The sequence below is a fragment of the Erinaceus europaeus genome, chromosome 12 (genome assembly GCF_950295315.1).
Source record: "Erinaceus europaeus chromosome 12, mEriEur2.1, whole genome shotgun sequence".
Taxonomy (NCBI): Eukaryota; Metazoa; Chordata; class Mammalia; order Eulipotyphla; family Erinaceidae; genus Erinaceus; species Erinaceus europaeus.
Window position 1 is genome coordinate 1,029,819 of NC_080173.1, and position 22,845 is coordinate 1,052,663.

At 44.8% G+C, this 22,845-nt stretch overlaps 1 protein-coding gene across 2 annotated transcripts in view; it reads left to right on the forward strand.

Annotated features, from left to right (window-relative positions):
- The window catches only part of EFCAB3 (EF-hand calcium binding domain 3), a 126,891-nt gene extending 112,936 nt beyond the window's left edge, over positions 1-13,955 (forward strand). Inside the window, exons 21-22 of one of the 2 annotated variants that reach the window (XM_060202515.1) lie at positions 2,713-2,835; positions 13,082-13,955. In XM_060202515.1, the coding sequence (XP_060058498.1) occupies positions 2,713-2,835; positions 13,082-13,408 (450 nt within the window). In that variant the 3' untranslated portion in view covers positions 13,409-13,955. The remainder of the gene's footprint in view (positions 1-2,712; positions 2,836-13,081) is intronic. The other variant, XM_060202514.1, reaches the window with a different exon arrangement.
- Positions 13,956-22,845: the final 8,890 nt, after the last annotated feature.

Below are 22,845 nucleotides of genomic sequence, written 5' to 3' on the forward strand. Positions count from 1 at the left end.
CTGAGTGGTGACACCCCCAGGCTGAGCACACATGTAACCTGCACAAGGACCCAAGTTCAGCCCCCACTCCCACCTGCGGGGGACACGGAGAAGCAACCTCCACAAGTGGAGAAGCAGTGCTGCAGATGTCTCATTCTTCCCTCCTTCTCCATCAGCCCATTCCCTCACAATTTCTCTTTCTATCCAAAATAATTAGTTGATTAATTACAATAATAAAAAGGCCTGAGGCGCTAACTTCAATCTTTCTCACATCAACTCAAGATCCAAAAGCTATATTTTGGAGTTAGCAAAATAGCTCACCTGGATAGCACGCCTGCTTTGCCATGCCCACAGTCCAGGTTCTAGCCGGCCTCTGTTACACTGGAGGAAGCGGCAGTGCTGTGCTATTCTCCCTTTGTCTCCTCTTTGTGAAAACGTCATCTAAGAGCAGTAAAACCCCAATGATGACAAAAAAAAAGGCTACATGTAGAAGTCCCCCGGCTGGCTCCAGATCACAGGTCAGACACCAAGAAATGAGCAGCAAGTCCACACACAGACAAAGGTGTGTGGAACTGGCAACTCTGACCAGCCCTGCTGTACTGCGCAGTGCTTTCTGGGCCCGCAAGCTCACTGCCTCTAATCTGCTTGCCCCCCAAAGCCCCTACCCAAGACACACTTTTAAATTCTAAATTTTATTTATTTCATTATTTAAATTACATTATTTAAAATTTATTTATTTATTACATTTGTTTATTTGGGGGTTGGGGGAGGAATAAGGGAGCCAGAGCATCACTCTAGCACGTGCAGTGCCTGGGACCACTGGGGCCTCCTGAGAGCCGGCCCACTAGCACCCACCACCTCCTAGGCTGAGGTCTCAGGCTGGATGCCCACTAGCACCCACCACCTCCTAGGCTGAGGTCTCAGGCTGGATGCCCACTAGCACCCACCACCTCCTAGGCTGAGGTCTCAGGCTAGGATGCCCACTAGCACCCACCATCTCCTAGGCTGACGTCTCAAGCTAGGATGCCCACTAGCACCCACAACCTCCTAGGCTGCAGATCTCAGGCTAGGATGCCCACTAGCACCCACTACCTCCTAGGCTGATGTCTCAGGCTGGATGCCCACTAGCACCCACCACCTCCTAGGCTGCAGGCCTCAAGCTGGATGCCCACTAGCACCCACCACCTGCTAGGCTGAGGTCTCAGGCTGGATGCCCACTAGCACCCACCACCTCCTAGGCTGAGGTCTCAGGCTAGGATGCCCACTAGCACCCACCACCTCCTAGGCTGAGGTCTCAGGCTAGGATGCCCACTAGCACCCACCACCTGCTAGGCTGAGGTCTCAGGTTAGGATGCCGACTAGCACCCACCACCTCCTAGGCTAAGGTCTCAGGCTGGATGCCCACTAGCACCCACCATCTCCTAGGCTGAGGTCTCAGGCTAGGATGCTCTCTATCTTCTAAGGAAGCTCTGGCCTTCATGTTTATCACAAGCCTCCACCTGAGAAATAAGATCAAGTTTGAGCAAAGATGACACTTGGAGTTGGATAATCTCCACAGACCCACTGTTGCTCCCTCTGAACTCCTAGCAGGCCCCCCAGCGCAGAGCTTGAGTCCCAGAGGCTGGGGAGGGTGCGTGTTGGTAACCAGCAGCCCCAGGCTTCTGTTCTGCCAGACTGAGAGGCACAGAGACCTGCCACTCAGCCTTGTGCCTATGTGTCCATGAAGACAGTGCTAGGGTAGACTGTGGGTGAAATGTTCTTACCACAATAGAGTGAAAATGAAGAAAGCCTCCCAGGGGAAATCACAGACACAATACTCTCCTCCTTTCTCTCTCTAGTGGAGAAGTTTCTTCTAAAGATGGGGAATCTTAAGGTAGACAGAAGAGTAAGAGAATGAAAAGGATTCATAGTCGAGAGTCTTGAAAAGACAAAGTCATCAACTGAGGGAGTCGGACCAGCTGGTTTTTTAACAGTCACTATAACAATAGCAGAGGTTGACAGCAAGTAGAGAAGAGTAATGCCAGGCACATGGAGCTTAACTGAGACTCGGCATCAAACCTCTTCAGAGAAAGCAACCGCCATATTTACATGAGTTCTGCCAGCACTGCTCAGCAGCCCAGAGCAGGGAAACATGTATATATGGCTGGTTCTTCACAGGGAGTTTGGAAGTGCTGGAGAGCGTACTCTAGGGAGCACACACACTCAGCTCTTATTATTATTCCCTTTTGTCGCTTTGTTTTATTCTTGTAGTTATTACTGTTGTTGTTGATGTCATCCTTGTTGGCTAGGACAGAGAGAAATGGAGAGAGGAGGGGAAGACAGAGAGGGAGAGAAAGACAGACACCTGCAGACCTGCTTCACCGCCTGTGAAGCGACTCCCCTGCAGGTGGGGATCTGGGGGCTTGAACCAGGATTCTTATGCCATACACTTAGTTCTTGTGATGACTTGGGAAGATAGGGGAGCATGAATGTGACTCCTCACTGCCCTCAGATCTGCCCCACATGGAAACCATCTCTGGTCTGTTCTCAGTAGAAAGAGAGTTTGCTTGATGTCCATTTGTACAAGGCACTGTACCCAGTGCCCAGAACAACTCACAGGTGGTCTAGCTTTAACCTTACAAACTATAGCAACCTTTTCATAATGCATATGTGATACTGCATTATGTTAGTCGTGGCTATGTATGATTCAAGCTAAAATTAGTTGTTAACCTGGGTTTTTGCATGTGCTTAAAGGCAGCAGATATAAAGCCCATCAGGCCTACTTCAGGCTATCCAGATGAGATCCTGGCCATCGACCATTTATTCAAGAGAAAGCAGAATTGGACAGTAGCAGATGCAGCTGCTATCAAACCACATGTGAGTATTCACTGGTTAAAAATAACCTCCTAGAAAGCAGTCACAAAAATATTTTCTTCTTTTTACATTTTATTTATTCTAATCTGAGAGATACATAGGTTAAAAATACAGAAAAAGACTAGAGCACTGCTTAGCTCTGACTTATTGGTGGTGTTGGGGATTGAACCTGGGGCCTCAGAACAGCAGGCATGAATGTCTTATTGCATAACCATTATGCTATGTCCTTGACCCACAAAAAATATTTTCTACCTGACTTCCCTGGGCAGATGACCTCACCAATGTGTCCTGGAGCCTCACCTCCCCAGAGCCCTACCCCACTAGGGACAGGACAGATAGAGACAGGCTAGGGGTGTGGATCCACCTGTCAATGCCCATATCCAGCAGAGAAGCAATTACAGAAGCCAGACCTCCCACCTTCTGCTCCCCATAAAAGTCTCTGGTCCACACTCCCAGAGGGATAAAGACTAGGGAAGCTTCCATTGGAGGGGGTGGGACATGGCACTCTGGCGAGAGGAGCTATATGGATTGTACCTTCATATCCCACAATCTTGTTGATCATTATTGAATCACTAATAATTTTAAAATGCGAAAAAATAAAAAAGACAAAGCAGAACTTGGACTGGGTTTGGTGTATTACACCAAAGTAAAAGCTGTGGGGGAGGGGGAGGGTCCAGGAACATGATGGCAGAGGAGGGCCTAGGGGGTTGAATTGCTGTGTGGAAAACTGAGAAAAGTTATACATGCACCAACTACTGTATTTTACTGTTGACTGTAAACCATTAATCCCCCAAAGACATGTCTTGTTGTCTAATAAAATGGATTCAAACATTAAATGTTATGTTGGGTTATTGGAAATTTCTTGACACTTTTGCATAGAAAAATAACTTTATGACTTTATCAACAACCCAATAAATTTATCCTGCTAGTCACCAATTAAGCCATCTCCAGTGTCATTTCTGGACATTTTTTTTTATCCCTGAAAACAACTAGTTAAGGTATTAAACTGACAGTCACAGTGAGTAGTGTACTAAGGAAATCATGAGTTGAAGCATCTTTATTATAACAAAAAATAATAGTTTAAATGTGCTTCATAGGTAGCAGGCACTGTGCTCTGCTGTTAAGAGTTAGGTAGCAACTCACATATCAAAGCAATCCTTTGAGGTGGTTTCTGTGTCATTCTTTGTCATCTTACAGATAGGCAGAGACTTTCCCAAAGGTACACGGCTAGGAATTCACAGGTCCAACATTGTAACGCTGCTTTTGGCTCTAGAGTACAGTTTTAAGCTCAAATCGATATTGCTCCTTCTGTAACTGTGTCCTGATGTCTTAGCAGCCTTTATACTTCAAATAAGCAGGCTGAGTATATTTCATGCCACCTCCCTTCTGCATCAACACCGAGCTTTCCCTGACACTGTCAGCTTCCTGGGGCTTTGCGGCATCGCGCTGGTCATCACCCATGCGGCTCTTCTCCTTCCCTCTTTTCTAAATTTCAGCTCTTAAGTCTCGATGTTCCCAAGTAAACTAGTTTCTTCCTACTGTTGATCTCACTATATACATTCATTAGTTCATTTGTTGAGTCCTTATCCATCGCTACCCCAGAGCTGAGATTAGGAGATAGCATAGAGAAAAAGCATAATTTCTACCCCAAATCAGCTTGAGGGTGGAAGGCATGAGAAGGAGGTAAGCAGTAGTCTAGATGGGTCTCAGAACAGATGGAACAGGTGGTCAGTACTACATGTCCCCAGAATCCCCCAGCCTCTAGCTGGTCATGGTGCACATTTGGGCTGCAGGAATGGGTGTTACTTACAGCCTGAGACCTCCAGCCTGGGGCACCAGCTGCCACAAAGACTAAGAAGCCTGAAAAGATCAGTAGCTTGGGGTTCCTGTGACCTAGCTGCAGTAGAACACAGGGATTGCTGTGTTGTGTGAGGAATAGGAAGGGGTCTTGAGCTATCTCCATCTGTCCACTTTGTTTCAGCTGCATCTATGTGCTGATCACTATTGCCAGCCTGAAGTTCATTCAAATAGTACTTGTCTTATCTCACTGACGAACCAATGAGTGTATTTTCCTGATTTCTCATAGTATATCAGCCTACACAAGTCCAAATTTCAATCCCCAGAACCGTCATAAGCCAGAGCTGAGCAGTGCTCTGAAAAGAAAAAATAAAAACAAAAATAAACAAACAGTAGAGGAATTCAGCAGTAAAACAGAGACCAGAGGTTAAAATGCTGAGCAAGAACATTAAAAAAAAAAAAAAAAAAAGCCATAGGCTAGGGAGATAGCACAGTAGTAGTTATGCAAAAAAAACAAAAAACTTTCAAGCCTGAAGTTCTGAAGTCCCAGGTTCAGTTCCCAGTACCAACATAAGCCAGAGCTGAGCAGTGCTCTGGTTGAAAAAATTAAAAGTTAAAATTTAAAAGAGCCACCTCTCATCAAAAAGCTGAAACAGAAACAAGTGAAGAAAATGTGAGCATGTCATGGGAGATGTGCAGCAGGGACACAGTGTATGCGGTAGGCATGCATGTCATGGGAGATGTACAGCGGGGACATAGTGTATGGGGTAGGCATGCATGTCATGGGAGATGTACAGCGGGGACATAGTGTATGGGGTAGGCGTGCATGTCATGGGAGATGTACAGCGGGGACACAGTGTATGGGGTAGGCGTGCATGTCATGGGAGATGTACAGTGGGGACATAGTGTATGGGGTAGGCGTGCATGTCATGGGAGATGTACAGCGGAGTCATAGTGTTTGGGGTAGGCGTGCATGTCATGGGAGATGTACAGCGGGGACATAATGTATGGGGTAGGCGTGCATGTCATGGGAGATGTACAGCAGAGACACAGTGTATGGGGTAGGCGTGCATGTCATGGGAGATGTACAGCGGGGACACAGTGTATGGGATAGGCATGCATGTCATGGGAGATGTACAGCGGAGACATAGTGTATGGGGTAGGCGTGCCTGGCATGGGAGATGTACAGCAGAGACACAGTGTATGGGGTAGGCGTGCATGTCATGGGAGATGTACAGCGGGGACACAGTGTATGTGGTAGGCTGCCTGGAAGAGCAGAAAGGGTAAGGATTCCTGTTTGCAGAAATGAGCTGAGATCTCTCCCAAACTAGAGAAGACAGACCTTCATCCCGAGGAGTCTCTAAGAGCTCCAAGTAAGAAAGCTTCAATACAAACTTGGACTCAACGAAACACAGGTAATCAAGTTGCAAAAAGCAAATTAAAGAAAGAAAACTAAATGCAGCAAAAGAAATAGAGCTTTCTATAAGGGGACTCCCCACAAGAGTATCAGCTGGTTTCTCAGTAGAAACTAAGGGTTAGAAAGGGGGACTTCCGGAGGCGGAGCTACGAGCAGCAGATCGCTTTCTCTCCTCTCCTGGATCAACTACGAATACCAAAGGAGACCACCCGGACCGAAACAAGACAGGACTAGAATGACCACAGGAACCCAGTAAATCACCCGTGAGTACAAACACGCGTGGCTGGTGACAGAGAGGAGAGAGGGGCCTAAGGAGAGATTAAGTGGCTGCTAACAGTTCAACAGTTTATCAGTGGAGACACCACCTCCAGTCTGCTCCACAACAAGGGGACAGCTGAAGGGAGGAAAGGACTCCCCAGAGACTCACCAAGTGCAACTCTGAGTCTCCATTGCTACTACCCTCAGAATCTGGAGCAGCGGCAGGGAGGGACACCGGGGGACAGAGATCTAACTGGGAAACTCAGGAGAAGACCTATACCTCGGTGGCATAGCTGAGGGGCTGTGAAAGTTTCTTTGCATAAGCACTGGATTATCTCTGCCACACCCTGCTTTATCTCTTGGTCAGGAGTCAGTGATTAAACTAAGAAGCCTATTGATAGTTTAAAAGCCCTCAGGCTCCCATAGCCTACAGGGAAGAAAAAAAAAAGAGGCTTTTACACCACTGAGCTCCAACTCAGGGATTGAAAAAACTGGTAACTTCCACCAAGGTAAACCCTTTAATTAAATTACTTAAACACAAGTCAATCCAGGCAATAGTAATCAATAATTTGAAAAGTACTGATAAAGGGAAGTCATAACATAATATATAAAATGGTTAAAACAACAAGAAAAAGTACTGGAGACTCGAACCAGGACAATAGTCCAGCTAAAATTCCTCCTGAGGGTGAAGCACAAAACAACGAGTTCAACATCCAAACATTAGCTAAGGAAATAATAACAGGAGTGAGTAAAGAATTTGAAAAAATTGTAATCAGAAATGCAAGAACAACAAATGAGAATATGGAAGAAAATTCTAATAATCTCATGGTTATTAGAGAGCTGAAAGCTGAAATCACTGAGCTAAGAAGGCAACTAGCTGAACAAGCTAAAACAGTATCAGAGCAGGGCAACAAAATAGATGAACTCCAGAAAGCAGTAGAGGGCAGAGAGAATAGAATCTATGAGGCTGAAAACAGAATTAGCAAGATTGAGGATGAATTAGAGACAACTAAAAAAGAAGTAAGAGATCTCAAAAAGAGATTAAGAGATGCTGAAAACAACAACAGAGTCCTATGGGATGACTTCAAAAGAAACAATATACGCATTATTGGCTTACCAGAGGAAGAAAGAGAAGGGGAGGAAGAAAGCATTCTCCAGGCCATAATAGCTGAAAATTTCTCTAGTCTAGACAACACCAAAGACATAAAGATTCAAGAAGCCCAGAGGGTCCCAAACAGAATTAACCCAGACCTAAAGACACCAAGACATGTCATACTTAGATTGGAAAGGAATAAGGATAAAGAAAGGATCCTCAAGGCTGCAAGAGAAAAACAGTCACCTACAAAGGAAAACCCATAAGATTAGCAGCAGACTTCTCCATACAAACACTACAGGCCAGAAGAGAATGGCAAGATACCTATCGAGTGCTCAATGAGAAAGGCTTTCAGCCAAGAATACTATATCCTGCTAGACTGTCATTCAGACTAGATGGAAGCATCAAAACCTTCTCAGACAAGCAACAGTTGAAGGAAGCAACCATCACCAAGCCTACCCTGAAAGAAGTTCTGAAAGGTCTCCTATAAACAACCAGACCACCACAAATAGGACATATATCAAAACACTCTAACTCTACAAGAATGGCGTTAAAATATCTTCAATCTTTGATATCAATAAATGTCAATGGCCTGAATTCACCTATTAAAAGACACAGAGTAGGAAGATGGATCAGAAAACACAACCCAACAATATGTTGTCTACAGGAAACTCACCTAACTCAACAAGACAAACACAGACTTAAAGTGAAAGGATGGAAAACTATCATACAAGCCAATGGCCCACAAAAAAGGGCAGGAACAGCTATTCTCATATCTGACATGATAGACTTTAAAATAGATAAGATTAAAAAAGATAGGAATGGACACTACTTAATGCTCAGAGGATCAGTCAATCAAGAGGACTTAACAATTATTAATATCTATGCACCCAATGAGAAGCCATCTAAATACATCAAACTTCTACTGAAAGAGCTACAGCAATATATTAACAGTAACACAATCATAGTAGGGGACTTCAACACCCCACTATCTCAACTTGACAGATCATCCAGGAAGAAAATCAGTAAAGACATAAGGGAGCTAAATGAAGAGATAGATAAACTAGAACTATTGGACATTTTCAGAGTCATTCATCCCAAGAAACTGGAATACACATTTTACTCAAATCCACATGGATCCTTCTCAAGGATAGACCATATGTTAGGCCACAAAGACAGCATCAGCTAATTCAAGAGCACTGAAATCATCCCAAGCATCTTCTCAGACCACAGTGGAATTAAACTAACACTTAACAATCAACAAAAGATTAGTAACAGTCCCAAAATGTGGAAGCTCAACAGTACACTTCTTAACAACTTCTGGGTCAAAGAGGAAATCAAGGAAGAAATCAAAACGTTTCGAGAGTTCAATGAAAATGAAGACACAAGCTATCAAAATATTTGGGACACAGCTAAAGCAGTCCTAAGAGGGAAGTTCATAGCTATACAAGCACACATTAGGAAACAAGAAAAGGCACAAATAAGCAGCCTGATTGCACATCTTAAAGACCTAGAAGAAGAACAACAAAGGAATCCTAAAGCAACCAGAAGGACAGAAATCACTAAAGTTAGGGCAGAAATAAATAACATTGAGAATAGGAAAACCATACAAAAGATCAATGAAAGTAAATGTTGGTTCTTCGAAAGAGTAAACAAAATCGACAAACCTTTAGCCAGACTCACAAAACAAAAAAGGGAGAAGACCCAAATAAATCGGATAGTAAATGAAAGAGGAGATATCACAACAGACACTGCAGAAATTCAACATATCATGCGAGGCTTCTATGAACAACTATATGCCACCAAGCTAGAGAACCTGGAAGAAATGAATGATTTCCTAGATACCTACCAACTTCCAAAACTAAGTAAAGAGGAAGTGGATAACATGAACAGGCCCATCACAGCTAATGAAATTGAAACAGTTATCAAAAATCTTCCCAAAAATAAAAGTCCTGGACCAGATGGTTTTACAAATGAATTCTACAAAACTTTCAAAGAAGATCTAATACCTCTACTTTTAAAAGTCTTCCAGAAGATTGAAGACACTGGAATACTCCCTGCCAGCTTCTATGAAGCCAACATCACCCTGATACCAAAAGCAGACAGGGACACAACCAAAAAAGAGAACTACAGACCAATTATCTCTGATGAACATAGATGCGAAAATATTGAACAAAATTCTAGCCAACCGGATACAGCAGTATATCAAAAAGGTTGTTCATCATGACCAAGTGGGGTTTATCCCAGGCATGCAAGGTTGGTTTAATATACGTAAATCAATCAATGTGATCCACCACATCAACAAAAGCAAGACCAAAAACCACATGGTCATCAATAGCTGCAGAGAAAGCCTTTGACAAAATACAACATCCCTTTATGATCAAAACACTACAAAAAATGGGAATAGATGGAAAATTCCTCAAGATAGTGGAGTCTATATATAGCAAACCTACAGCCAACATCATACTCAATGGTGAAAAACTGGAAGTATTTCCCCTCAGATCAGGTACTAGACAGGGCTGCCCACTATCACCATTACTATTCAACATAGTGTTGGAAGTTCTTGCCATAGCAATCAGGCAGGAGCAAGGAATTAAAGGCATCCAGATTGGAAGAGAAGAAGTCAAACTCTCCTTATTTGCAGATGACATGATAGTATACATGGAAAAACCTAAGGAATCCAGCAAGAAGCTTTTGGAAATCATCAGGCAATACAGTAAGGTGTCAGGCTATAAAATTAACATTCAAAAGTCAGTGGCATTCCTCTATGCAAACACTAAGTTAGAAGAAATTGAAATCCAGAAATCAGTTCCTTTTTCTATAGCAACAAAAACAATAAAATATCTAGGAGTAAACCTAACCAAAGAAGTGAAAGACTTGTATACTGATAATTATGAGTCACTACTCAAAGAAATTGAAAAAGACACAAAGAAGTGGAAAGATATTCCATGTTCATGGGTTGGAAGAATTAACATCATCAAAATGAATATATTACCCAGAGCCATCTACAAATTTAATGCTATCCCCATCAAGATCCCAAGCACATTTTTTCGGAGAATAGAAAAAATGCTACAAATGTTTATCTGGAACCAGAAAAGACCTAGAATTGCCAAAACAATCTTGAGAAAAAAGAACAGAACCAGAGGCATCACACTCCCAGATCTCAAACTGTATTATAGGGCCATTGTCATCAAAACTGCTTGGTGCTGGAACATGAACAGACACACTGACCAGTGGAATAGAATTGAGAGCCCAGAAATGAGCCCCCACACCTATGGACATCTAATCTTTGACAAAGGGGCCCAGACTATTACATGGGGAAAGCAGAGTCTCTTCAACAAATGGTGTTGGAAACAATGGGTTGAAACATGCAGAAGAATGAAACTGAATCACTGTATTTCACCGAATACAAAAGTAAATTCCAGGTGGATCAAGGACTTGGATGTTAGACCACAAACTATAAAATACTTAGAGGAAAATATTGGCAGAACTGTTTTCCGCATAAATTTTAAAGACATTTTCAATGAAACGAATCCAATTACAAGGAAGACTAAGGCAAGTATAAACCTATGGGACTACATCAAATTAAAAAGCTTCTTCACAGCAAAAGAAACCACTACCCAAACCAAGAGACCCCTCACAGAATGGGAGAAGATCTTTACATGCTATACATCAGATAAGAGTTTAATAACCAACATAAAGAGCTTGCCAGACTCAACAACAAGACAACAAATAACCCCATCCAAAAATGGGGGGGAGGACTTGGACAGCATATTCACCACAGAAGAGATCCAAAAGGCCGAGAAACACATGAAAAAATGCTCCAAGTCTCTGATTGTCAGAGAAATGCAAATCAAGACAACAATGAGATATCACTTCACTCCTGTGAGAATGTCATACATTGGAAAAGGGAACAGCAGCAAATGCTGGAGAGGGTGTGGGGTCAAAGGAAACCTCCTGCACTGCTGGTGGGAATGTCAATGGGTTCAACCATTGACATTCAACTGTGGAGAACAGTCTGGAGAACTCTCAAAAGGCTAGAAATGGACCTACCCTATGACCCTGCAATTCCCCTGCTGGGGATATATCCTAAGGAACCCAACACATCCATCCAAAAAGATCTGTGTACACATATGTTCTTGGCAGCACAATTTGTAATAGCCAAAACCTGGAAGCAACCCAGGTGTCCAACAACAGATGAGTGGCTGAGCAAGTTGTGGTCTATATACTACTCAGCTGTAAAAAATGGTGACGTCACCGTTTTCAGCCGATCTTGGATGGACCTTGAAAAAATCATGTTGAGTGAAATAAGTCAGAAACAGAAGGATGAATATGGGATGATCTCACTCTCAGGCCGAAGTTGAAAAACAAGATTAGAAAAGAAAACACAAGTCGAACCTGAAATGGAATTGGAGTATTACACCAAGTGGGGAGAATACAGGTCCATGAAAGATGATGAATGACATAGTGGGGGTTGTATTGTTAAATGGGAATCTGGGGAATGTTATGCATGTACAAACTATTGTATTTACTGTTGAATGTAAAGCATTAATTCCACAATAAAGAAATAAATTATTAAAAAAAAAAAAAAAGAAACAGGTCTGCAGGTGTCTCTCTTTCTCTCACCCTCTCTGTCTTCCCCTCCTCTCTCCATTTCTCTCTGTACTATCCAAAAAAAAAAAAGAAAGGACTGGCAGGATATATTCAAAGTTTTGAATAGGAAAGATCTCCCCTGGGGCTTGGGTGGTGATGTACCCTGTTAAGTGTACATAGTATGAAGCTCAAGGACCAGCGTTCAAACCCCTGCTTCCCACCTGCAGGGGGACACTTCACAAGCTGTGAAGCAGGTCTGCAGGTGTTTATTTTTCTCTCCCCCCCCTCTATCTCCTCCTCCCCTCTCAATTTCTCTCTGTCCTATCAAATAAAATAGAAAGAAAAGGAGAAAACATCTGTGAGCAGTGGATTCATAGTGCTGGCACCAAGCCCCAGTGATAACTAACCCTGGATGCAAAAAAAAAAAAAAAGAGAGAGAGAAAGAAAAAGACCCATGAATATTATGTCTGGCTAAGTTATCAATACGATTTGAAGGAGCCATGGACAGCTTTTCAGATAAACAGCAGTTAAAGGAATTCCCTTGTACCAAACCAGTGTGACACAAAATAAGGGGGGAGACCACCTGTCATAAAATGAAACACTCTCTCCCTCCCTCCCTGCCTCCCTCCCTCCATAAAAAGGAACAATGGGAGAAAAAGGTGTGTCCTCCCCTGCCTGATGCTAGGCCTTTGTTCATATATAGCTACCAGGGTTATTGCGGGGGCTTGGTGCTGAGCACAGGGCTCAAACCCAGGTCCTCTAGCACGGTGATGTGTATGCCCACTGGTGTGCCACTGCCTGGCCTGCTGTCCTCATGCCTGTAACTTCTGGGAAATCCACGTCTGTCTCTGTGCTGCGTTCTCTGTGTATACTGTCACATATTGTTGTTAGGGAGACTCACCGACCTTGCTAGCCTACCATCTTGTCTCCGCCTCGAAGGCCTTATTTTCATGTGACTTAGTCTAGTGCCTCACTTAGGGACTTTCAAGTACCCTAGAGACATAACTCTTGGGCCGTCTATGATTGCTGTGCACAAGTCCAAGGTATTTTGTAAGTATTAAGTAACCACTGTAAACTGCTTTCCACCATAGGTGAAGAAAGCTACAGATGCCTATAACTTGGGAGTTGCTCTTGAACACCGAAAAGAAATGCTGAACCTCTGGCGGAAGATCCGAGGAGATCTGATTGGGATCGACTCTGGAAATGAGTCCTTCTATGATACCTTTTCCACATATACATGGTCCTGGAATGTCTGCCAGGAACTGCTTTCCCCAAAGGATTTAAGATTATACGATGCCTACATGTACAGAAATTCCTCTCGCAGCTCCAGATACTCCTCCTCTTCAGATACGAGTGATGGGGATGCAGAGACAGGAAGAAAAAGAAAATGGAAAGGCTTCAAAGGCTTTCAACAGTGAAAGCTCTCCATTTCCTAGACTGCTATGTCTCAGACTACTTTTCCCCGTAGATATCAAGATTATGGTTTCTTGCTTTTGTCTAGTACATTCTTAGTGGTTGAAAATGTTGACATCTTTTAAATTCCAACCGGTAAAAAAAAAAAAAAAAAAAAGTTTAAGTCATAAAATGGTTTCCTTTTCTTAATTCTTACTAACAGGTACTTTGTTGTTATCTCCGTAGCAACAGCTAAACTCTGCTGCCCCCAACTGGCTCAAAACTGCTGGGACTATAGGAAAAAAAAATTAGAAACCGGCATTTACCTCAACACTGGGCTACTGTGGTGAGAATCTATCTTACTAGCAATAAGCACCTGAGTCTATGTGACTGTAAGTAGCACTGAGGTTTGGGCATTTGTGGAAGAGGCTGGAGGCAGCAGAGTGACAGCCTGTCACCATCCTCCGTGGAGCCTTGGTCAGCTCTGGATTATTTTGATCTACCTTCATTTCCTTTGGGTAGAGGTAGAGAAATCAAGAGGGAAGGGGAAAAGAGAGATAGAAAGACACCTGCAGAACCGTTTTGCTCCTCGTGAGACTTGCCCTGCAGATGAAGACCGGGCGCTTGAACCTGGGTCCTTGCACACAACCAGGTGTGCCACCACCTGGCCCCACATTTGGATGTTCTTAAGTCTCCTTAGTCACACACCTTCACATCCTTCTTTTCCATTACTCTTAAAAATAGTTTCTTTCACCCACTGCATATTTTTGTTGCATTTAATGAAAACACACGTAACTATATTATAAGTTTAGGAGGACTGAAAAAAATAGACATAAAATTCACTGCTTTGGGGCAGGATAGACAGCATAATAGTTTGCAAATAGACTCTCATGCCTGAGGCTCTGAAGTCCAGTTCAATCCCCAACACCACCATCAGCCAATGCTGATCAGTGCTCTGGTAAAAAAATATAAATATGTGTGTGTGTGTGTGTGTGTATGTTGTAGTCTGGGAGGTGGTGCAACAGTAAAGCTTTGGATTCTCAAGCATGAGGTCCCGAGTTCGATTCCCAGCAACACATGTGCCAGAGTGATGTCTGGTTCTCTCTCCTACCTTTCTCATAAATAAATGAAATCTTTAAAAATAAATAAATAAATAAATGTCCTACTTTTGGGGGCTGGGCAGTAGCACACCCAGTCAAATGTGCAGTTACCATGCACGTGGAACGACATTCCAGCCCCCACTCCCCACCTCTGGGGGGGAAGTGTCACAAGTGGTGAAGCAGGTCTGCAGGTGTCACTTTTTCTCTCTCCTTCTCTACCCTCCCCTCCCCTCTCAATTTCTATCTGTTCTATAAAAAGGGAAGGAACCAAAAAAAAAGGAGGGAGGGAAAGAGGGAAGGAGGGAAAAAAGAAAAGAAAAGAAACAGGTTTGGTATATTGCACCAAAATAAAGGACTGGGGTGGGCGTGATTTCAGGTCCTGGTGTACCATGGTGGAGGAGGACTTAGGCAGGGGGCTAGAATGGTCTGCAGAAACGGAGAGATTGCACACGTGCACCAACAACCATATTTACTGTTGACTAAACCATTAATTCCACAATAAAAAAAATTTTTTTGAAGTGGGTCGGGCAGTAGTGCAGCGGGTTGAGCGCACATAGCATGAAGCACAAGGACCTCTGCAAGGATCCCAGCCTGAGCCCCTGGCTGCCCACCTGCAGGGGAGTCGCTTCACAGGCGGTGAAGCAGGTCTGCAAGTGTCTGTCTTTCTCTCCCCCTCTCTGTCTCCCCTCCCCTCTCGATTTCTCTCTGTCCTATCTAGCAACAACATCAATGGCAATGATAGCAATAATGACAACAGCAAGGGCAACAAAATGGGAAAAAATGGCCTCCACGAGCAATAGATTCGTAGTGCAGGCACCAAGCCCCAGCAATAACCCTAGAGGGAAAAAAAAAAAAAAAAATATATATATATATATATATATATATATATATGTAGAAAAAGAAAAATGGTCACCAGGATTCCTCATGCAGACACTGAGCCCCAATGATAGCCCTGGTGGTGATAAAAAGAAATTGACTATTTTAATTGTTTTTGTACTCACCCACTGGGGGGGGGGGGGCAGGGCCTTACATGTGTGCAGTCTCACCAGGGCCACTTACCCATTCAGATGGGGCACAGCAGTGGAGCCCCCATGCTACAGAACCTCCCGTGGGGCGACACATGTATGGACTGGTGCGCGTGGCATGTATGCAGCCTATCCTGTTAGCGTTCTCTCTCTCTCTCTCTCTCTCTCTCTCTCTCTCTCTCTCTCGCACGTAGCAGGTATGCAGCCTATCCTGTTAACTCTCTATCTCTCTCTCTCTCTCCACATGTATGGACTGGTGCATGTGGCAGGTATGCGGCCTATCCTGTTAGCACTCTCTCTCTCTCTCTCTCTCTCTCTCTCTCTCGCACGTAGCAGGTATGCAGCCTATCCTGTTAACTCTCTATCTCTCTCTCTCTCCACATGTATGGACTGGTGCATGTGGCAGGTATGCGGCCTATCCTGTTAGCACTCTCTCTCTCTCTCTCTCTCTCTCTCTCTCGCACGTAGCAGGTATGCAGCCTATCCTGTTAACTCTCTATCTCTCTCTCTCTCTCTCCACATGTATGGACTGGTGCATGTGGCAGGTATGCAGCCTATCCTGTTAGCACTCTCTCTCTCTCTCTCTCTCGCACGTAGCAGGTATGCAGCCTATCCTGTTAACTCTCTATCTCTCTCTCTCTCTCTCTCCACATGTATGGACTGGTGCATGTGGCAGGTATGCAGCCTATCCTGTTAGCACTCTCTCTCTCTCTCTCTCTCTCTCGCACGTAGCAGGTATGCAGCCTATCCTGTTAACTCTCTATCTCTCTCTCTCTCTCTCCACATGTATGGACTGGTGCATGTGGCAGGTATGCAGCCTATCCTGTTAGCACTCTCTCTCTCTCTCTCTCTCTCGCACGTAGCAGGTATGCAGCCTATCCTGTTAACTCTCTATCTCTCTCTCTCTCCACATGTATGGACTGGTGCATGTGGCAGGTATGCAGCCTATCCTGTTAGCACTCTCTCTCTCTCTCTCTCTCTCTCTCTCTCTCTCTCGCACGTAGCAGGTATGCAGCCTATCCTGTTAACTCTCTATCTCTCTCTCTCTCCACATGTATGGACTGGTGCATGTGGCAGGTATGCAGCCTATCCTGTTAGCGCGCTCTCTCTCTCTCTCTCTCTCTCTCTCTCTCTCTCGACACATGTATGGACTGGTGTGCGTGGCAGGTATGCAGCCTATCCTGTTAGCTCTCTCTCAACCTGTATTTCTTTTTCCTTCTAGAAAAAGAAAAAGACACACTGGTGGGGACCGTTGGTGATACTTTGTGCATGGACCTATGTGGGACTGAGAGCTGGACCACTGCATATGGTAGGTGTGTGTGCTGCCAGGTCAGCGAGCTCCCAGCCCCTCTACGCAGTAACTATGAAATGGAGCTAGGCAGCCACTACAGAGAAACTGCATTGCTTGTGTCATCTGAACAGGGCCAAAGACCATTAGACTGGATCAAAAGCAACTGTTTGAGAAACTACTAAGCAATAAGCAAACGATTCTTGAGAATTGATGATTATGAACTTTTAGCTGAAAGGATAAAAATTAGTTCCTCTTTTATCCTTTCTAGAGAAACAGTAACCAAGTACGTGTAGCCAAGAATATTTTGTCATCACCAGGGTTTCACTGCTCTGGGTCAACTTTTTCAGATAGATAAATACAGGAGACAGAAAGAGAGACAGAGAGAGAGGAAGAGAGAGATGGTGGTCCAGGAGATGGCACAGTAGAGAAGGTGCTAGACACTCAAGCATGAGGTCCTGAGTGTGATCCCTGGCAGCACATGTACCAGACTGATGTCTAGTTCTTTCAATCTCTCCATCCCTCCCTCTTTCCCTCTCTATCCTCCCCTACTACCCCTGTCATTAATAAACAACATATTGAGAGAGAGGCCACAGCAGCAAAACTTCCTCCAGTATGATGGGGCCAGGCTCAAACCTACATCTCAAGGCTGTGAAAGCAGCTTCCTTGACGACCTGCCAGAAGTCACTGCAGCCACTTGCTCCCACTTCCTCATTTTCATTATGTCTGTTTGTCATGGCGAGAGAGCCAGAGCATCTCTGACACACTCAGTACCAGAGACTCAACTTTGGATTCCACGTCTGCAAGTCCAGTGCTCTACCTGCTACGTCACCTCATCTCTCAACAGAGACCTCTGAGCTCGGGCAGCGTTAGGTTCCTACCTGAATCTCTACAGGTGACCAGCCCTTCATTCAGCAGCTGTTTATCAAGCTGCGTGCTGTGTGACTTGCCCTATTCAGATGAGGTATTCTGACCTCACCAGCTCAGTCATGGAGCTAATTATAACCCTTGCTGCCGCTCACCCACTTAGAGACTAGAGTCCTAAAGAAACAATGTAATTGTAAGGGTAATCACATTGCATATTTAATTGCAAGGACTATAAAGTAGCCTAAATGTCCCCTAATTCTTTTATCTTCATTTTCAAAGAGAAGGAGAGATAAATGGGAAGGGGGTACCAGAGCCCTGCGACCTGTGAGCCTCATAATGAGTCATATTCCATAACCACTATGCTGTCTCCCTCAACCCTGAAACTATTTTAACCTAGAAATTATTTCTAAGGGGCCGGGCGGTAGCACAGTGGGTTAAGTGCACGTGGCATAAAGCCAAGGACCAGCATAAGGATCCTGGTCCGAGCTCCCGGCTCCCCACCTGCAGGGGGGTCGCTTCACAAGCGGTGAAGTAGGTCTGCAGGTGTCTGTCTTTCTCTCCCCCTCTCTCTTCCCCTCTCTCTCTGTTTCTCTCTGTCCTGTCCAACAACTATAGTAGCAATGACAAGGGCAACAAAAATGGGAAAAATGGCCTCCAGGAGCAGTGGATTCATAGTGCGGGCACTGAGCCCCAGCGATAACCCTGGAGGAAAAAAAAGAAAAAGAAAGAGGAGGAGAAGGAGGAGGAGGAGGAGGAAGAGGAAGAGGAGGAGAAGGAGGAGGAGGAGGAGGAAGAGGAAGAGGAGGAGGGAGGAGGAGAAGGAGAAAGAAGAGGAGGAGGAGGAGAAGAAAGTGAAAAAAAAAGAAAGAAAATTACTTCTAGTGGGCAAGGCAATGGCACTCCCAGTTAGGAGGACATATCACCATGCCAAGGACTGGAGTTTGAGCCCTCACTCATGAGAAGTGAAGCAGGTCGTCTGCAGGTGTCTTTCTTTCTCTCTCCCACTACCTTCCCTCCCCCTGAAGCAGCCCCCCTGAAGGCGGGGAGTGGGGCCTTGAACCTGCGTCTTTGCGCATGGTGATATGTGCAAAGGTGCACCACCACCTGGCCCCTAAAAAACTTTATTAAAAAATATTTCTAAAAATAAATCATAAAAGTAGAAAGAAACACATCACTGGGGCTGGAGGAGTGGCACACCCCATCAAGACAACACATCACCGTGCAGAGCTCCGGGCACTCAGAGAGCCGTAAGGCAGGGCTGCAGGCATCTCGCTGTCTCTTTCCCTCTCTAGCTCCCCTCTTCTCGAAATTCCTCTCTGTCCTGTCAAATAAAAAGTGAAAGTAAGAACAAGGAAGAAAGGAAGGGAGGGAGGGGGAGGGGAAAAGGAAGGAAGGAAGAGAAAAATGATTTAGAAAGACATAATGCTGTAGCACAATGGACAAGGTGTTGGGCTCCTAAGCATGAGGTCCTGATTCGGTCCCCAGCATGACACACAGCAGAGCGAGGCTCTGCTTCCACCTCTCCTCATCTTCCTCCTCCTCTTCTCGTTCTCTCAATCTTTTGTTTAATCCGTTTAATGGGTTAAGGGAGAAGTGGAATATGCTAAGTGGTTTTGTTTGGTTTCTGTTTGTTTGTTGAGAGACAGAAAAGCAGAGAGAAAGAGCAGCAGCACCAAAGATCCCTCCGTGTGAAGGGGCCGGGCTCAGACCTGGGCCCAGGCGAGCACAGCAGAGCTGCCCAACTGAGCTGTTTCACTTGCCCCAAGTGGCTTTCAGTACACATTTATTTTCAGTTAAAAATCTACTAACTCTAGAGGTAAAGCTAGTACACATTTATTTTCAGTTAAGAACTACTACTAACTCTAAGAGATAAAGCTAGTAAGCCAGTTTATCGGCTTATTAGAGCTGCTCAAGTCCTGTGAAAGGTTGGGGAAAGCAAAGCCAACGTGCCAGGATGGCACCTCCCAGCCGTTCAGCTCCAAAGCGCATGCTCACACGAGTCAGACTTTCTCGTTGTCTGGGATCTCTGAAGCATGGGGTAGTTTGTCACCCTCCTGGGGCTAGCGCGCCTGGCAGTAATCTGGAAAGAGTTCGGCCTTTACTCGTTTTGCACCCAAGACAAGCAGGTGAGTTCTCATTACTCGCCAACTGTTGTTTTCGCCGGGCTGGCTTCACGGGCGGGTACCCGGGACTCATGGTTGAGCTGTACGCAGTATCTCTTTATTCATGCAGGACGCAGCGCAATCTATACCAAGCTAAGCTAAACTAAAAACTACAATCTTGTCCTTATAAATATACTAGCCCAGTAGGGTGGGAACAGGATGCGAAGCAGAGAGGGTGGAGAGGAAAGTGACTGGTGAAAATCAGGGTGTGACAAGGAGAGGGGGCGGAGCAGGCGAGAATTCTACCCCTGAACCACCAATGCCCTGCAGGGAGAGTGGTGCTTGTTAACAGCGGTTATGTAAATAGAATGAAGTGGTTATGTAAATAGAATAGTGTTAAGCAGGGGGGATTAAACTAATGAAACAGAAGGGGTTTTTAGAAGCATACCAACAGCCAACAGAGGGACCTGGCTCGCTGGGATCAAGTCTGAAACCACAGAGCATTGCACAACTTTCTTCCAAATGATTACTCGAGGTGCTTCAAAAGACGGAAGGGAAGGTGAGCTGTAGAGTCATCAACCTATCACAAGTCAGCATAAAGCTGTATAAATGAAGTTCTCGAACAGATGATGTAGTGGGAGCAGGGCAGGTGAGAGCAGATCTTCATCTCAACCAGCAGAACAGTTCCCTTGGGAAGTGGCTGCTTGCTGGCCCAGCCTCCACCACACTGAGAGCAGATTCAGGACTGTGGTTCTTTCCCTCTTCCTCTGCCTTTGTCTCTTTCTGGGGGGTGGGGGGTGGATCTCTCTCTCTCTCTCTCTCTCTCTCTCTCACTTATTTTGCCTCCGGGGTTATCGCTGGGGCTCAGTGCCTGCACTATGAATCCACTGCTCCTATGGCCTTTTTTCCATTTTACTGGATAGGACAGAGAGAAATTGAGAGGGAGAGAGAAAGACAGATACCTGCAGACCTGCTTCACCACTTGTGAAGCATACCCCCTACAGGTGGGGAGCTGGGGCTCAAACCCGGGTCTTTACATGTGGTGATATGTGTGCTTAACCGGGTGCACCACCACCCTACCTCCAGGCATTGAACTCTTAAGCATGAGGTTTCAAGTTCCATTTTTTTGAATTTATTTATTTTCCCTTTTGTTGCCCTTATTTTTCATTGTTGTTGTAGTTATTATTGTTGCCGTTGTTGTTGGATAGGACAGAGAGAAGAGGGGAAGACAGAGGGGGAGAGAAAGACAGACACCTGCAGACCTGCTTCACCGCTTGTGAAGCGACTCCCCTGCAGGTGGGGAGCCGGGGGCCCAAACCGGGATCTTAATGCAGGTCTGTGTGCTTTGCGCCACGTGCTCTACCACCCGGCTCCCAAGACCTGCTTCACCACTTGTGAAGTGACCTCACTGCAGGTGAGGAGCCGGGGGCTCTAACCAGGATCCTTCCCCGTCCTTGTGCTTCACGCCATGTGCACTTAACCCGCTGTACTACCGCCAGACCCCCTTAAGTACTTTTTTTTAAAAAGAAAAAATATATTGAGAGAAAGGAAGAGAGATCAGTATGACTCCTAAACATGCACTGCTAAGCACTGAACTCAGGAACTCAAGCTTAAGAGTTTATCAATCAGGGCCGGGTGGTGGCGCACCTGGTTGAGCGCGCATGTTACAGTCCGCAAGGACCCAGGTTCCAGGCCCCGGTCCCCACCTCTAGGGGGAAAGCTTCACAAGTGGTGAAGCAGTGCTGCAGGTGGCTCTCTGTCTCTCTCCCAATCGCCCCCTTCCCTCAATTTAACACTGTCTCTATCCAACAAATAAAAAAGAAAGAAAATTCAAAATACATTTTTTTTAATTTATCAAATACTTTAATCTATTGCACCACCTCCCATGCTGCATCCTTGACATTTTAAGTGACTCTATTTAATAAAGCTAATATAATATGTAATGTTCAATAAAGACAGTTCTCTGCAAGAAAAATATACTGAGGAACTGTTGAAAAGGAACACAACAGATCCTAACAAGAGCCTGTAGAAGGGAAAGCAAAATACCAAGAGTAAATATAAACCATCTAGTATATCAGAAAACACTTGGCCTTGAGAAAAGATATAAATCCTTGGGCTGTGTTTTGGAATGGAGGTTTTGCTTAAAATGTTTCAAAAGACCATGAGAACTGTGAAAGTAATTTTGCCTTCAAATAAAATACAAATTCTCCATTATCTTATCTAATTCATTTGTGAATTTTTTCCATGTGATTAAAGTGGTTTAGGACTTACACTTATCCCTTTGGTTGATAAATAAATTACATTTAACAATAATTTTTCTAAAAAAAAAATGTTGACAGGAAGAGAATCAAGAGTATTTTGTCTATGGAATGAATTTGCAATGCAGTGTGGAATTCCTGTTTACCAGAGCACAACTGGATAACGAACTCATTCCTCTCTTGTTCAAAAATGTAGTCATTTTCCGTTCGGAAGCCTTCTCAACTGACCCCATCTTGACAACATAAACTGTCCTCTAAGCTATTTCTTTTTAATTAGAGCAATGCTCAGCTCTAGTTTATGGTGGTACCTGGGATTGAACCTGGAGCCTCAGAAACTCAAACATGAAAATCTTACATTAGCAACAGTCCCATCTCCCCGGTTCTCTTCTAGATCCATCCCTCTGTAGTAATTATCAGATGCAGAGCTGAATCACGCACAGATAACTAGCTATTCGCATGCAAGCAGGTATCACTCCGAATGCTGACAGTCTCCGGAGGCGGCTCATCAGGTGGACCCCAAACTCTCAGGAGAGCGTCCAGCAGTCCAGTTCTCTCCTTTTCTTGTCTTCAGCAGGACTTCACCACTCCAGGCTAATTTTTTCAGAGCCGGACAGAGGCGGAGGAGACAAGGGGAAGACAGCCCAGCACTGAAACTTGCTCAGTCCGGAGACCCGCCTCTGGCCCCACACGTGGCAAAGCAGGTGCCTCCCCAGGTGAGCTATCGTGGTGGCCCCCAAAAAGGAAAGAGCTACCTGGTTATGGAAATTCTAGTGTGTCCTTGAACCTCCCTTAGAAAGGCAAAGCTCATCTGGTGAACTCACCC